Here is a 17,698-nt window from a genome sequence, read left to right on the forward strand (position 1 = left end):
AAATTCATGGAGACTTACATGTGAATAAGAAAGAGGTTTATAGACAAGAGCAGTTGAAAATTGAGAAAACATCCCAGCCCAGTCAAGTCCAAGCACTTAAGCTCATTAGCCCATATGTCCGATACCAATCTATAAAGTCCTCTTCAGACTCACGAAACACATGCAATGACACCGAATGCAGGATGATCACAGGCCAGTGGCTAGAAAGTCTTTGGATCCAGAGGCGCTGTAAGCATCTCAGCACTGGCAGGGGTCTCCACGTGGCTTCTCTGGCTTCAGTGGTCTGGGTAGGTGGCTTCTCCAGCTCAGGACACTTAACATAATTCCATGTATCTTGTCAGCGGCAATGTCTCCCAGGGGGTGAGCAGAGAGAAGATTGTCTCTTGCCTCCAAGGAAGAAATACTGGATTTCCCAGAATTCTCCATAGAAGGCCACGCCTACACAGAGGCCTCATTGGCTATGATATGATTGACAGGGTAGCCACTACCCCTGCACTCGTAATCCTCAAATTGACAAATGATTATATAACTACCATACCCAGCTACTGGGATTTTTTTTTTATTAACTAAAGACAGTGAAGGTCCATTAGGGAGAATGAACTACTCATCAATATTAGTTCTTCTGCTCCTTGAACATGGTATATTTCTCTATTTATTATGTTTTCTTTTGTTTAATTCAACACTGCTTTATAATAATTGGTGCATACACTGTTTCTCCCTAATTATTGTTTTTCTGCTAAATCATTTTTTAATACATACTTTAATTTCCAATCGTCCACAGACATCCTGGTGGTGTACCTAAGCACAAGATCAGCAGGTCGAAATACAAGCGAGTCCACCGGAGAAAGACAGGACATTTTACTCCATCGAGAGTTACAATCTTGGAAATTCATAGGGGCGGTTATATCCTGCCCTATAGAATTACTCTGGGTCAAAATTGACTCAATACCAGTGGTTTGGGTTTGGGATTATAATAGCAAACAATTACGTTTGTAAGCTAGCCTTCCACCACTTGTCTGTCAGTTTGTCGTACCGTGGTGGCTTGTGTGTTGCTGCGATACTGGAAGCTGTGTCACTGGTATTTCAAATACCAGTCACACAAAGATAACTGGTTTCAGCAAACTTTCTAGACTAAGAACAAACTATAAAGAAGGAATGGACTTTCAACTTCAGGGGAATTAGCCATGGAAAACCTTAAAGATAGCAATGAAACATTGTCAGATATTGAAAAGCTCAATAATAGCAGAATAGCCAGAGGTAGGAGTCTATAAGATGAGCCACTCCGGTCAAAAGGACCTCAAACTATGAGTCAGGAAGGCTGCTTTCTCAAAGTAGTCAGTCATAATGACATGGCTGGGGAAAAACCTTCAGGACCTTCATGTGCTGATGGAGCATGACTCAAAATGACAAGCAGAAACTGCCAATGTCTATTAATAATTAGAACTTGGAATGTATGATGTATGAATTTAGGAAAATTGGAAGTCATCGAACATGAAATGCAATGCATAAAGATTGATATCCTAAGCATTAGTGAGCCGAAGTTGATTTCTATTGGCCATTTAGAATCAGAAAATCACATGGTTTACTATGCTCGGAATGACAGAATTAAGACAAATGCCGTTGCATTTATCATCAAAAAGGATATTTAAAGGTCTGTCTGGAAGTACAATGCTGTCTGTGATAGAATAATATCTATCTGCATATGGGGAAATCCAGTCAATACAAATAATATTCAAATTTATGCACCAACAACTAAAGCTAATGATGAAGAAATTGAAGGATTCTACCAATGCCTTCAGGTACAAATTGATCAAACATGCAATCAAGAGGCACTGATAAATACTGGTGATTGGAATGCAAAAGTTGAAAATAGAGAGGAAGGAACTGTAGTTGGAAAATATGGAATTGGTGATAAAAACCAAGCTGGAGATCGCATGATAGGATTTTGCAAGGCCTACAACTTCTGCTTTGCAAGTACTACTTTTGAATAAAACAGTTACTAAACATGTGGGTTTCTCCATATGGAATACACAGAAATCAAATTAACTACATGTGTGGAAAAAGATGATGGCAAAGCTCAATATCAGAGCTAAAACCACCAATTGCTCAAATGTTAAGTTCAGATTGAAACTGAAGAAAATTAGAACAAGTCCATGAGAGCCAAAATACAACCTTGAGCATGTGAGTGGTACCCCCCAAAAAACAGAATTGCACTGGGCAGAGCAGAGTTTTCATAGTATGCATTTTTCCAACTAGGTGAGCAGCAAGCAACTTGCTCTGAGTTAGTGCACCCAGTGGCATCACCTGGGAAGGTTCTCTCTAGGCACATAAAAACAGTTTCACTCAAACCTCCTTTTTGTGATGGCCAATTTAAGAGAACAGCATAAGGCTGTGAAATTTTATTTCCTGCTCGGGTCCAATTTGCCACAGAAACTGCTGCCATGTGGAACCCAGCTTCTCCATGCAATGGGGAAAACTCAAGTGTACAGTGGTTTTCTCATTTCAAAAAAGGTGAAATGTTGATTAATGACAAACCTCATTCTGGAAATCTGTCAACTTCTGGGACAGACAAAAATGCTGACTCATAATGCATTTGGAGTTCACTCAACCAGGTCAGACTGTTAATCAAATTTTCTATTTAAAGGTTCTCAAAAGATTGCATAACATTGTGCCACCAAAAAGGCCTGTTGTGGCAGGCAATTTGTAACAGATGGGGGACTGGTTTTGCCACAATGACCTACTCACGCAGCCATCTCAGTGTGTCAGTTTTAGGCAAAAAAAAAATAACAACAGCATACCTCACTTGCCCTACACACTTTACTCACCTGACCTTACTCCCTGCAACTTCTTCCTGTTTCTGAGAATGCAGAGGGACATGAAAGGACAGTGATTTGAGGAAGCAGAAGAGATAAAGAAAAAAATGAGGGAGGCGCTGTTAACTATCTAAACAGGTAAGTTTGAAAAAATGTGTCCAAGAATGGAATTGCAGTTTTGCAAGAATACATTAAGTGTAATGGAGAGTGCTTTGAAGGTGATAAGGTTGTCTTGTAAAAAACTTTAAATACATATCATTGAAAAAAATTCCGGGTATTTCTGGGTAGCCCCTTGTATTCTGCCTGAATTTTCAGACCATCTGAAGAACAGGGTGATGCATCGAACGCTATGACAGAAGACGTGATGAACAGTGGGATGGCATCAACAACGTGCGCATGAAGCAGGCAAATGGCCACTGATGAAACAAATAAAGCAAAGTGGATGTCAGAAGAGGCTTGCACTTGCTCTTACTCCTACGGTAGCTAAGGCGAATGGAATAATCGCTGAATTCAAAGATCTGAACAGAAAATTTCAGAGGGCAGCTCAAGAAGACAAAGTAAAATATTAAAATGAAATGTGCAAAGACTTAGAGTTTAGAAAACAGAAAAGAAAGAACCTGCACCGAGTATCTTAATCTGAAAGAACTCAACGAAATTCAAGCTTCAAGTTACATTATTGAAAGATTTTTTTGGGCAAAATATTAAATGATGCAGGAAGCATCAAAGGAACGTGGAAAGAATACACAGTCACTGTACCAGGAAGCTAGTTGATATTTCGCCATTTCAAGAGGTAGCATATTCGTAAGAATGAGGAATGGTGGGGCCAGGAGGGTGAGGATGTGCTTTATACAATTGATGTATGTATATGTATGGACTGTGATAAGAGTTGTATGAGTCCCTAATAAAAGGTTTAAAAAAAGAATGAGGAATGGTGCTAAAGGAAGAACTCCAGGCTGCACTGAACACACAGCCCAAGAGAAGGTTCCAGGAATTGATGGAATCTCAATTGAGGTTCAGCAAGCTGATGAACCACTGGAAGAACTCCCTTGTCTATGCCAAGAAATTTGGAAGGCAGCTACCAGGCCAACTTCCTGGAAGAGAGTCACGTTTGCACGCACTCCAAAGAAAGGTGTCCCAATGGAAGCCAAAGATTACAGAACAATAGCATTAATATTAATGAAAGTAAAATTTCACTGAAGATCACCCGATGCTTATAGCAGTCCATTGCCAGGGAGCTGTCAGGTGTGGACTGGATTCGGAAGAGGACATGGAACATGGGATATCCTTGCCGATGTCGCAGGTATCTGGAATGAAATCAGAGAATTTATTTGTGACACATCGATTATGCAAGGTTATTCAACTGGATAGGTAATAACAAATTATCCATGATTTTATCCATAATCACAAATTATCCATAGTTTAGATAACTGTATAGATAATAACAAATTATAGCCTTGAGAAGAATGGGAATTCCAGAATACTACATTGTGCTCACATGGGACCTGTACCTGGATCAAGAGGCAATCGTGAGAACAGAACAAGGGAATGATGCATGGTTTTAAGTCAAGACAGGTACGCATTAGGACTGTATGTTCTCACAATACTTACTTAATCCATATGATGAGCAAATAATCAGGGAAGTGGATTATATGAAGAAAAATACTGCACCAGAATTGGAAGGTGTATTTAACAACCTGCAATATGCAGACGACACACCCTTGCTTGCAGACAGTGAGAAACACTTGAAGTCCCAACTGAGGAAGATAAAGAAGTGCAGCCTCCACTGTGGATACAATTCCGTGTAAAGAAAACTAAAATCCTCACAACTAGACCAATGGGTAACTTCATGATGAATGGAGACGAGTTATCAAGGATTTTGTCCTGCTTAGATCCACAATCATGGAAGCAGCAGTCAAGAGACCAAAGGACATATTGCTGTGGGTAAATAGACTGCACAAGACCTCTTTAAAGTATGAAAAAGCAAGGATGTTACCCTGAGGACTAAGATACACCTGACCCATGGGATTTTCAGTCGCCTCATATGCATGTGAAAGTTGGACAATGAATAAGGAAGAGCGAAGAAGAGTGTATGGATTTGAATTGTGGTGCAGGCAAAGAATATTGTAAGTACCGTGGACGGCCAAAAGAACAAACCACTCTGTCTTGGAAGAATCACAGCCAGAATGTACCCTAGAAGCAAGGATGGTGGGACTTTGTCTCACGTACTTTGGCCATGTTATCAGGAGAGACTGTTCCCTGTAAAAGGACATCTAGTTGGTAAAATAGATGGGGCAGCAAAAAATAGGAAGACGCTGGACAAGGTGGATTTACACAGTGGCTGCAGCAATGGGCTCAACCCTAGCAGTGGTGAGCACGGCTCAGGATTTGGCTGTGTTTGTTCAGTTGTTATTGGATTTGCTATGAATCAGAACCAACTGTAGCAACAACAATACTAGCCTTCTATCTATGACCCTTAAAAGCTTATTCATTAGTTCTACAGCTTTTAAACACTTCTTAGATTATCTATTAAGATAAACACATGGTGTCCATGTACTTTGTCCTCTCTTTTCTAGTTTTTTTTAAGATAGAAGCTTATGCTATTTAATTATTGTTTTTCTTTTTTCTAATATAAGCATTTAATGGGCTGTTTTTTCCTTCAACACTGCTTTAGCTATATATTATAAACTTTTATATGTTGTTTATTCATTTTTATGTATTTCAGGATATTTTCTAATTTCCCTTATAAATTCTTCTTTGGCCCATGTGTTATTTAGAATTGTTTGGTATTGAAGGCTTTACTAAATAGGCTTAAATGATTAATTTATAGGTTAATTTTATTATAGTCAGAAAACATACCTCTTCTGATTATAATTCTTCTAAATTTGTTGAGGTTTGGTTTGTGGCTTAAAATATTCTATATCTCGGCAAATGTGAACTTGGAAAGAATATGTTTTCTTAAAGTTCTGTTGAATGTACTATAAATAAATATCAATTTAGTTGATATTGTTCAAGTCTTTTATCATCCTATTTTTCCTTTTAATTGCTTAGAATAAAACGTTAAATTACTAACTATAATTGATTTTTCTTGTCCTTTTAGTCTATCAGTTTTTGTTTAGCATATTTTGAAGCTCAATTATGCCGTTCATAACAGGACAGGAAGTATTATGTAATCTTGATAAATCCACCTCTTTATCATCATGTAATCATCCATGTTTATTCCTAGCACTATTCCTTGTTCTGATTCTATTTTATTCAATATTAATATATGCCCCGGTATTTATCCTAGAAAAAGAAAACTTCTGCTCAGGTGGATAAGCAAATGTGGCAAAAAAAAAAAGCTGATGAAGCCCAGGTATCAAAAGATACAGCGTCTGGGGTCCTAAAGGCTTAAAAGTAAACAAGTGGCCATCTTGCTGAGAAGCAACAAAGCCTACATGGAAAAAGCACACCAGCACACCAGGTGTGGAAGGGATCAGGTATCAGGCATCATCAGAACAAAAAATCATATCATAGTGAATGAGGGGGGAGTACGGAGTGGAGACCCAAAGCCCATTTGTAGGCCACTGGACATCCCCTTACAGAAGGGTCTCAGGGAGGAGACAAGCCAGTCAGGGTGTGTTGTAGCAAAGATGAAACATACAACTTTCCTCTAGTTCCTAAATGCTTCCCCCCCCCCCAACTATCATAATCCCAATTCTACCTTACAAATCTGGCTAGACCAAATGATGTATACTGGTACAGATAAAAACTGGAAACACAGGGAATCTAGGGCAGATGATCCCTTCAGGAACAGTGGTGTGAAAAGTGATACTGGAAGGGTGGAGGGTGAGTGGGTTGGAAAGGGGGGAACTGATTACAAGGATCCACATGTGACCTCCTCCCTGGGAGATGGACGGCAGAGAAGGGAGGGAAGGGAGACTCCGGATAGGGCAAGGTATGACAAAATAATAATTTACAAATTATCAAGGGTTTCATGAGGAGGAGGGAGCAAGGAGAGAGGGGGGAAATGAGGAACTGATGCCAGGGGCTTAGGTGGAGAGCAAATGTTTTGAGAATGATGAGGCCAATGAATGTACAAATGTGCTTTACATAATGTGATGTATGAATGGATTGTGGTAAGAGTTGTATGAGCCCCTAATAGAATGATAAAAAAATCTTATGCTCACACAAAAGCATATGCATTGTTCATTTTATTTGTAATAGCCAATGCATGGAAACAACTTAAATGTCATTCAGTGGGTGAAAAATTAAATAAACTGTGGTACATCCATACATCAAAATACTACTCAGCCTAAAAAAGTAATACAATATTGATACACACAAAAGTTTAGGTGGACATCACGGGAATTACCATGAGTGGGAATGAAGAGGCTGTCTCAAAAGGCGACATACAGTGTAATTCTATTCGTGGAACATTCTCCAAAAGCAAAATTACACGGAGATACAGAATACTGGCTGCCAGAAGTTAAGGATGGGGTAATGAGACAGCAAAGATGTGAATGTAAGGGGGAAACATCAGGGATATTTGTGGTGATGAAGCACTTGTGCGTCTTGATTGTGGTAATGGTTACATGAATCTACACAAGTGTTAAATTCACACAAGACTACGTATGCATGCATATACACATAAACACACAGTTTAGAGTGTGTAAAGCTGGTGAGCTCTGAATTAGATGTGTAGACTATGCCAATATCCACTCTGGTACTCCAGGAAAGAGCCACATAGTGTCTCTTTGAGTAATTGCTCCCTCTTAGTCACCAACCAGCAAGGTAGGCAATTGTGTGATCCTGATCCAGTGGAGTGGGTTATGCAGTCACTGTCGCACTCACGTGCTGCTTGCAAGCTTACCCAATGTCAGTACTGTAGCAGACCAGCTGATGACCAGTTCCACCTGTGTTCTCACATTTCAGCACCTCAGGTCACCTTCTCAAGTCTCCTTGTAGATGAGGCTTGAGATGCGCTGTATGATCACAGATGTGTTAGCTCGACCAATCTGGGGATTTATTTATCTGTAGAATAAACAAAATGGGAGTGATCCAGTTGATTACCGGAAGCAGACTAAAAACAATACAGGGCACTTCATTTCTCCATAAGAAGTCATAGGTATTCTTCCATGTGGGCTTTGTTGCTTCTGAGCTAGATGGCCGCTTGTTTATCTTCAAGCCTTTAAGACCCCAGTCACTATCTCTTTTGATAGCCGGGCACCATCAGCTTTCTTCGCCACATTTACTTGTTCACCCACTTTGGCACCAGTTGTATGATCGAGTGATCCCAAAGGGATCAGTTATCAGGCATCAAAGAACAAAAAAAATCATATCATTGGCTGCACACCTCCATGATAGGATCGCTGAAGACAAATGGGTGCATAAGCAAATGTGGCAAAGAAAGCTGATGGTGCCCGGCTATCAAAAGAGATAGTGTCTGGGGTCTTAAAGGCTTGAAGGTGAATAAGCGGCCATCTAGCTCAGAAGCAACAAAGCCCACATGGAAGAAGCACACCAGCCAGTGCGATCACAAGGTGCCAAAGGGACCAGGTATAAGGCATCATGCAAAAAAAAAAAAATATATATATATATATGTGTGTGTGTGTGTGTGTGTGTGTGTGTGTGTGTGTGTGTGTATACCATATTGAATGAAGGGGGAAGTGCAGAGTGGAGACCCAAGGCCCCACTGGAGATCCCCTCATAGAGGGGTTTAGGAAAGGAGATGGGTCAGTCAGGGTGCGAGGTAGTACCGATGAAGAGCACAGCTTTCCCCCAGATCCTGGATGCTTCCTACCCCCAACTACCATGATCTGAATTCTACCTTGCAGGACTGGATAGGGCAGAGGTTGTACACTGGTGCATATGGGGGCTGGAGGCACAGGGAATCCAGGGTGGACGATACCTTCAGGACCAGGGGTGTGAGGGGCGATGCTGGGAGAGTGGAGGGTGAGTGGGTTGGAAAGAGGGAACTGGTTACAAGGATCCACGTGTGACCTCCTCCCTGGGAGATGGACGGCAGAGAAGGGGGTGAAGGGAGACTCCGGATAGGGCAAGATATGACAAAATAACAATGTACAAATTACCAAGGGCACATGAGGGAGGGGAGAGCAGGGAGGGAAGGGGGAAAAAAAAGAGGACCTGATGCAAAGGGCTTAAGTGGAGAGCAAATGCTTTGAGAATGATTAGAGCAAAGAATGTACACATACGCTTTATACAATTGATGTATGTATATGTATGGATTGTGTTAAGAGTTGTATGAGCCCCTAATAAATTTTTTTTAAAAAAAGAAGTCATAGGTATCTCTAACAAAGCAGCCTCTGATAGACAATGGTTTAAAATATAAATACATCCTCATCTTCTGTATGCATCTTTAATAAGCAGTCGCCTCTGCAATTATTATTCTGAGTTTGGAGAAGGTGTTTAGGTAGTTCAATCTCTCTACATCTTCTAGAATCTTCTTTAAATTTGGTTTGCTGATTAGCTCATTCTGTAAAGTAAAAGCAATGCTAGAATTAACTGCTCATTGTGCACATTCAGGAGGGGGATTGTTACAACTAGTAACAAAGGGGTATCTGATTAACTTACCATCCTCAAGCAATTTGGGATTTGGTAGAATGAGTAAGGTACATGTCAATGAAGAAAGTAAAATCCGTCCTTAACAATGGAGGAAGTAACATACATGCACACACTAACTATAAAAATTGCAAACATATATCTACCAACTGCCAGAGAGCCATCACAAGGCTATCACAGAGCTGTTAAGATTAAGGAGAGGTGGAGGCCCTGAAAGGACAAAGCTCAGGCAGGTCAGGGCAGAAAGAGGGCTTCAGTCAAGGCAACAATGAACTTTGGAGGAAGACGGAAAAGGTCATGCAGTGACAAAAAGCATTGAACAAAGTGACATTTCCACCAAGTAGAGCTTCTATCAATTCTAGGCTGAATGCAGATACAATTACATCATTAATGTGATGAAATCAAACTGAAATTAAGACTCTACACAATACTGTAAATACTTTCTGGGGCTCAGGATTCACAGACTAAGGAATTAGTAAATAGATACAAGAGCAAGGATTTTTATGACTGGCTGCCGACTCTTCTTACAGCCAAAACGTTTCACTTTCTGAATCCACAAGCCTTTTGATGGTCTCTCTGTTGCCTTTTCCTCCACCTCCTCTTCTCTAAAGGAAACGCATATTCGAGAAATGCTATAGATTTGGGCTCTGGCTTGCAGGTTTGTCTTTGTTAATAAACAAGGTGATACTTGCATTAATGAGCTTCCCCCTCCGCTCACTTTTGTTCAGTACAGTTTTTAATGCATATGTTGTAAAAACAGTCTAGGGCATACTAGAGTTAGTTGACTTGGGTGTGAATCCTAGCTGTGTATTTTATCAGCTCCATAACCTTAGCAAGCAATTTAATCCATTTGCTTCTGCACAATGGAGACTCGCCTCAATGAATTGCTGTCAAAAGAAAATAATTGCATGTAACACACGTTTTTATTCAGAAATATAAACACACATATGCAAGTGTATGAAGGAGTAACAAAATATGTATGGGAGAAAGGAATTAATATAAAATATAATCATTTTCCCACAAACTTCGAAGCCTCCTCCTATGTTCTATCAAGCACACAGGACTCCATGCCTACTGAGGAAAGTCAAATGCACCAAGGTTTCTTTGCCTTGGTACTTTCCCCACATCCCCAGCTCTGCCTTCATCAGAGACAACAATGATCTGAATTAAAATTGTATTAACCAGTTCCATAAAAGTAGTTTTATAACCACACACATGCATCTGGAACCACTTAAACAGTAGACAATTTGGCTTTACTTTTCATTTTTATAAAATTCTATATCCAACAGTGCTAATGCTTATAGCTGGCGAAGGTCAAAGTGGTTTTAAATGTTGTTCTTTATCCAGATGGACTTTGATTTTTGAGTCTGGAGTGAGGTGGGACAGTGGAAACCAGTCCTCCTCCTGCTTTCTCCCTCCTTGTGAGATTTCTTTCACTTACAAACAATAAATGCAGTAGTAACGTGGTGATAGAACGTGGAGTGAATCCTGCCAGGAAAGTGTTCTTTGAAAACCTGTTCCCCCAAAGCAGACACTTTCTAAAATGTGGAAAATATGTAAAGGGAGATGGGAGGTAAAAAGCGATCCCACCTCCGCATAAACTTTCACTGCAGATACGTGTGCTGGAGACGAGAATCAGTGTTCTTCCCACCACATTCAGCCTGTTAATTCTTTTTTTAATGGCTGCAATTTTTAAAAGCGACCTCTGGTGGGATGAAAAGAAGCCGGTGGACAAGTTTAAAAAGCCCGCGCGGCGTCGGGATTGGCCACGACACCAGTTCGTCACAGGATTGACTTGTGACTATTTGAAATCCCGTTCCAACTTCCTGTCCTTCGTTTTCTGTTGACGCTGTACAGCCGAGCTCCAGAAGGGAGAAGCCTGCAGCAACCCCAAGCTGAGCTGAAAGGAAAAGCTTAGGAAAGGAAGAGATCTTCTGTCCCCTTAAAGGCTTGGCAAGCTCAGCGTTTATTCCGACTCATACCGACCCCGTGGGACAGGCGGGCCTCCTACGGGAGATGGGAAGCGTTTGTACCCCGCGGCTTCAAGCTCCGACCGCCAACGTTCTGGTAAACAGCCATGTTAATCCCTTTCCGCTCATCAAGGGTTCCTTGAACGAAAGGCCAACTGCCAACGCGCGCTTTTGTCCCTTAGCGCGGGAACTGGGATCGCAGCGCCCAGCTGGCGGTTCAGCCGCCCACAGCAAGGTCACCTTAATGCTTAAGGGCTAAACCACCAGGGATTCAACAGTACGGCAAACAAAAAGTGAACAGATCATTCTCCAAATAACTGACATTACTGGCTAATCTTTAGTGAGCAAAAACGAGGATGCTGGAAAACCCTTAGCAAACCAATTTCCACATTGTAGCGGCTGCACTTTCTACGTAGTTTGGTGGCAAATACAAAACTTACCCGGCTTTTTAAAAGCGGGCGAGTGCCAGTTCTCTTTGGAAGAGTTGAGTGGCTCTGAGAAGAGCCTTTGGGGTCTGGATGGAGCAGGGCTGACGCCCCCGCACCGGTGGCACGTTTACTTGGCGCTGGTGTACTTGGTGACGGCCTTGGTGCCCTCGGACACGGCGTGCTTGGCCAGCTCCCCGGGCAGCAGCAGGCGCACGGCCGTCTGGATCTCCCGCGACGTGATGGTCGAGCGCTTGTTGTAATGCGCCAGGCGCGACGCCTCGCCGGCGATGCGCTCGAAGATGTCGTTCACGAACGAGTTCATGATGCCCATGGCCTTGGACGAGATGCCGGTGTCGGGGTGGACCTGCTTCAGCACCTTGTACACGTACACCGAGTAGCTCTCCTTGCGGCTGCGCTTGCGCTTCTTGCCGTCCTTCTTCTGCGCCTTGGTCACGGCCTTCTTGGAGCCCTTCTTCGGGGCCGGCGCGGACTTGGCCGGCTCAGGCATGGTGGAACCACAAGAGCGACGAAACAGACCACACAGGAAAAGCTGAGATCAGTTTTCTCTGAGCAGCGTTACACGTCCGTATTTAACTTTCCCCTCGTCCAATCAAAACAAGTGTAATTAAAACCACGTTTCCATTGGTCCACGCAACAGTTTCATTCCTAACCAATGGCAGAGCTTCCTTTTTGCGCCCTGCAATGGCTATAAAAGCAGCAGCTCCTGTCCGGTTCCGTTAGTTTCTCCAGGAGTCTGACTGCTACTTCATCATGTCTGGACGCGGAAAGCAAGGCGGCAAGGCTCGCGCCAAGGCCAAGACCCGCTCCTCCCGCGCCGGCCTCCAGTTCCCGGTGGGCCGCGTGCACCGCCTGCTCCGCAAGGGCAACTACTCGGAGCGCGTCGGGGCCGGCGCGCCCGTGTACCTGGCGGCCGTGCTGGAGTACCTGACGGCCGAGATCCTGGAGCTGGCGGGCAACGCGGCGCGCGACAACAAGAAGACGCGCATCATCCCGCGCCACCTGCAGCTGGCCATCCGCAACGACGAGGAGCTCAACAAGCTGCTGGGCAAAGTCACCATCGCGCAGGGCGGCGTCCTGCCCAACATCCAGGCCGTGCTGCTGCCCAAGAAGACCGAGAGCCACCACAAGGCCAAGGGCAAGTAAAAGATGACCTTGCTCTGCAGATAAATACACTGCCCATCCAAACCAAAGGCTCTTTTCAGAGCCACGCACTTCAATCACTAGAGTGAGCTGTGCTAACCTGCTTTATGTCTGGAAATTAGGCGATTATAACACACACACTTACGTTACAGATTTTTAAAGAAGGTGGTAGTTATTTAAGTTCACTGTTAGAGGTGGTTATGGACTGAATTGTGTCCTCCAAAGTTACATATCATAAAATCTAATCTCCATGCCAGTGGTTACAATCCTATTTGGAAGTATTCTCTTAATGGCACATGGTTAGGGGAGTGTGTTTCTCGCCACATTCTTTGGAGATAAACGATAAAATCAACAAGCAAAAGATGAGGCAGGCTGCCAGGCCACATGAAGATCACGGAGGAACAGAAGCTGAAGAAAATAGAACAAGAGAGCGCCCCTAGAGCTGCATCCCTGGGCTCTCTGCCTTTCAGCCTCCTGCCCTGTAACATTAATGTGCTTGATAAAGCCACCTATTTATGGGGTACCTGTTATAGTGCTAGACAGATAACTGACAATGACCATCAGTTTATGGAAGCATTTCCAGTTCTCACCACTAATTTCTCAGCACAATCTACATAAATATAAAGGCACCTTGAAGTATCTTCCCATATTAGTTATTGTGTATTTCATGCAAGTTTAGAAACCTCATGCCAGAGACTGGATTTTGTTTGTATTTGTTCCATCTAAGATCCTAGGTCCCAGGCCCCTAGATCGGGAGTAATGGTGCATGATGGTTATGAGTTGGGCTACTAACCACAGTCAGCAGTTCGATACCACTAGCTGCTCCACAGGAGAAAGATAGGACTGTCTGCTCTCATAATGATTGACTTCCAGCCTTGGAAAGCCAAAGGAGTAGTTCTAATCTGTCCTATTAGATTACACTAGTCATTTAGTAAGAGGACCGTGCAGTAGGGGACCCAGGGGAGTTCTTCCTCTGACCCTTACATCGGACCCCTATGAGTCAGATTCAGCTCCATGGCAGTGTTTTCATCTTTCCTATAGAGTTGCTACATGAGAGTGGACTTGATGGCAGTGAGTTTGTTTTGCTTTAGACCTCCGAGCAATTCACAAGCCCACAGACCATAGTCAATAAATTGTGTGCACAGTAAAAATCTTCATGAAGGAAGATAAACTAAAGGCAAAAAAATGTTTTTTTAAATGTTTTTTTGAAAGCATGTCTGGGATTGCATGGCAGCCCACAGGTAAAAGTGGAGTAAAATGTGTAGGCTAAAAAAAGGGGGTTACCAGAAGAAACAAAAAAATGGAGTCCACTAAGCAAAAAGATCAGAGATCAACTGGACAAAAACCTGCTGGAAAGAACTGTGGAAAATCAGCCTATGGAAATTCAAGTGTGTCATCTGCAAGCAACTGTGGGGTTTGCCGCAGGACTGGGAAGCCTTTAGTTCCTCTGTGCACAGAAAGTCACTTAGTGGCACCTAATAACAATATCACAAGCCCTGGGGTGGTAGTGGTTACGAAATTGGCCTGCTAATGCAAGGTCAGCAGTTCGAATACACCAACCGCTCCTCAGGAGAATGGGGCTCGCTACTCCCCAAACCGTTGGTTTTGGAAACTCAACAGGGCCTGTTCTACCCTGTCCCACAAGGTTGATATAGGTCAGAAACGACATCATGAGAGTGGTTTGGTTTTGAATAACTGTCACTTGAGATGTTAAGTCATCTGGATGACTTCTAATTTGTCCTACATCCTACTTCCTTTTCCAACTTTTCAATATCAAGCTTCAAAAGATACTACTGAGGTTTATTGAGTATTAATTATCCAGTCGAATAATGAAAGAGCTTATTGAGTGAATGGGGAAATCGGTGCTCTGAAGAAGCATAGAAACTAATAAGGGGTAGGAATGAGGGGTCCAGATTAAGGAACCTCCAGCAATCCATGCAAATTTATGAAGCTCCCCCCAAATGCCTTTCTAACTCCCTTCTCCCTAAGGTTGCTTTTGATGCTTCTGTAACTTTCTCTTTGCTTGCTGTTGCAATGAGATCATGCAAACAGTAGCTGTACTGGTGTGGTGGTAGTGCCTGAGGGTAGGGTTTGGGCTGTGAGGGAGCAGCATTGAGCCCATTAAAGTGATCTCGATCCACATATATTTAGCTCCTAACTACATGTCCACCTCTGTTGTTCTGCCGTCCCTTCAAGTTGATTGTGATCCATGGAAGCACCACACCCTGTGGGTCAGAATAGGAGGGCTCCATGGAGTTTGCAAAGCACCTGAGCTTGTGCTAGGCCAGACTTTGAATATGGCTCTGGTTGGATTTGAACCTCCAGCCTTTCAACTAGTAGTCCAATGTTTAATCATTTGATGACAACACTCACTTTAGCTGTTACAATGATAATTAAAAGTTGCTTTGAAATATATAATATTTATTAAACTATTTACATGTTCACAATTGAAATCTTAGAGGTTTCTTTTCTTTCAGGTTAATAAACATTAAACGTATGTGTACATTTATATTAAAAAGTTAAATGCACTAGAAATCTATAAGCACAAGTTTAAAATAAAAGTTGACTGTGTTAATAATAAGTGATAACATAGATTAATTCTAATTTGTAGTAAAAATTTAGAAAGAAGCAGTCTCTGTGCTAAGCATTTTGTTTAAATTACCTTTATTAATTCTTTTATTATTATTATTAATTCTTATAATAACCCAAAGAAACAAACAAACTCATTGCTATCGAGGCAATGCTGACTCATGGCGAGTATAGGACAGTGTCGAAATACTCAGGTGAAGTCCCAAATCTGTAACTCTTTATAGGAGTCGAAAGCCTCATCTTTCTCCCTCTTGGCTGCTGGCGATTTCAAAATGCTGACCTTGCATTTTTACGCCCAAAGCTTAATCATTACACCAACTGGGATTCTCCCAGTCTGTGACTTTCCAACCATACGTGGCTATTTTGGTACATACATGTGGCTTTGAAGTAAAATTGAAGTTTTTTTTTAAGATATTCAGATAATGGTAATTTCACGTTTATAACAATATATTTATGGCTTTTGAATAATTTTTAAATCGTGAGACACAAGCTTGGCTTCTCCATCTCAAAAGTTTGTCAACCTCTGCTCGATATTAGCTCAAGAGGTTAAAGTATTTGTTACTATGCCAATATCACTTTACAAATGAGTAGCCAAGATGTAGAAAGCAAAAGGCAAGTTAGCTGAAGTCAGTAGAGGGTTAATTCAAAAACACATTTTTTTTCTAACCCCAGAGTTTAAGCTACTAATTTCTAAAACAACCAATTGTAGAGCAAGAGGTTGCTGTAGAAGTTATAAGATTTTATTTTATTTTTTGGTTATAGGATTTTAAATGTTTCATTCATATTAGAACTTCACTTACCAAAATAAATGCCTCCAACAAGACCTGAAATTGCATTCCTGCTTAGAGAGATACAACATTTTAATAGGGTATAAAAACAAGGGGGCTTCAAAAAGCTCATGGGAAAAGGAATTAAAAGATCATGTAATTTTCCCACTAACTTTTGAAGACACATCCTATTTATTGCATGAGAGCTCAAACCTGAGCACGAGGCTTGCTGAAATCTAGTTACCATGGTTGTGCATTGGGCTGCAATGGGTAAGGTCATCCATTCAAAACCTCCAGAAGGTCCCTGGGAGGAAGGGCTTTCTACTCTCCTAAACAGCAGAGACTCACAAGAGCACTTCTACCCTGCTCTTACACCCAGGCCCACGTGAGTCAATATAAACTCAACGTTTTTGAGACTGGAAAATCCATGAGTTAGAAAACACATTTTTGCCTCCATGCAAATTAAGCCGCAATTGAATTCCTTAGGGACCATTAAACAGCATCAGGACTATCGTGGCCCTTGGCAGAGTATGTTTTGTTGTCCATGAACTGGACAAGAACAACTCAGATTCTGGTTAAAAGCAGAACAGTTTATTGGAAAGGGATAGGAAAGAAAGAGACCTGCCCAGGGACCAGTTCTCTCAGCAGAGAATGGCCCTGTTTGCTTAGAGTCAGATTTTGGGGGGCGGGATAAACCATGGGTCTTTGCAGCTGTGCAAGCAAGCAGGAACAGAAGCAGAGCTTGCAGTTAGCTTTAACATTCTTGGAATTTTTCCAGTATCTGGGTGGGCCACCCTGCTTCCCGGACCTTATCACAGCTTTTAATTCCTGATAAATGACAGGCGGGGAGGCTTCAGGGAATTTCCACAGCTTGCTTACAAAATGGAAGCTGCTACAAAATGCTTTCACTTAGGCTAACGATCACAGTTTGAACATGATGACCGTCACTCTCAGAGCCAGCCACAGGGAAGTGACTAGGTGCATCCTTGATGGAATTGGGTTAGGAGGTACACCCTGACTGTCATGGTCAGATGGCCCTGAGCCACTCCTGTAAATGAGTCCTGTCTCCAACTGTGATTTCTTGACCAACGTCCAACCACGCTTTTGTGACTGTTTCTTTTGCCCTCCCCTTCCTTTTAAGGCTGAATTTCTGGAAATCCGTGTACACTTGTTTGTAGCAAGACCTTTTATTTTACAGCAACATCTAAGCAATCCACTATAGATAGGAGGAACCCAGGAGTTATTAACTGCAGCCTCTCTTGGGGGAACTAACGGAGAAAAACAAATACCACCGTGATGCCCACTGGCATGGAGTCGATTCCAATGCTTGGTGTGCCCGTGTGAACCGCTGACGTCCTCTAGCAGCTCCATGCACAACCCACTACATCACCAGGGCTCCTCTGCCATGGAGT

The 17,698-nt window shown here is 42.3% G+C and overlaps 2 protein-coding genes across 2 annotated transcripts; one reads left to right on the forward strand and one right to left on the reverse strand.

Moving 5' to 3' along the window:
• Positions 1–7,178: 7,178 nt before the first annotated feature.
• On the reverse strand, positions 7,179–12,316 carry LOC142437598 (histone H2B type 1-K). Its single transcript, XM_075540698.1, has 2 exons — positions 11,782–12,316; positions 7,179–7,823 (listed from the first exon to the last, which is right to left on the reverse strand). The coding sequence occupies exon 1, from the start codon at positions 12,275–12,277 to the stop codon at positions 11,897–11,899; it is 381 nt and encodes a 126-aa protein (XP_075396813.1). The 5' UTR covers positions 12,278–12,316; the 3' UTR covers positions 7,179–7,823; positions 11,782–11,896.
• A 224-nt stretch (positions 12,317–12,540) lies between these two features.
• On the forward strand, positions 12,541–13,077 carry LOC142437600 (histone H2A type 1-D). Its single transcript, XM_075540699.1, has one exon. The coding sequence runs from the start codon at positions 12,541–12,543 to the stop codon at positions 12,931–12,933; it is 393 nt and encodes a 130-aa protein (XP_075396814.1). The 3' UTR covers positions 12,934–13,077.
• The last annotated feature ends 4,621 nt before the right edge of the window (positions 13,078–17,698 follow it).

The sequence above is a fragment of the Tenrec ecaudatus genome, chromosome 1, assembly GCF_050624435.1.
Source record: "Tenrec ecaudatus isolate mTenEca1 chromosome 1, mTenEca1.hap1, whole genome shotgun sequence".
NCBI lineage: Eukaryota > Metazoa > Chordata > Mammalia > Afrosoricida > Tenrecidae > Tenrec > Tenrec ecaudatus.

Excerpts from the sequence above, each read along its gene's own strand:
- LOC142437598 (XM_075540698.1), bottom strand. The coding sequence starts at position 12,277 with ATGCCTGAGCCGGCCAAGTCCGCGCCGGCCCCGAAGAAGGGCTCCAAG.
- LOC142437600 (XM_075540699.1), top strand. The coding sequence starts at position 12,541 with ATGTCTGGACGCGGAAAGCAAGGCGGCAAGGCTCGCGCCAAGGCCAAG.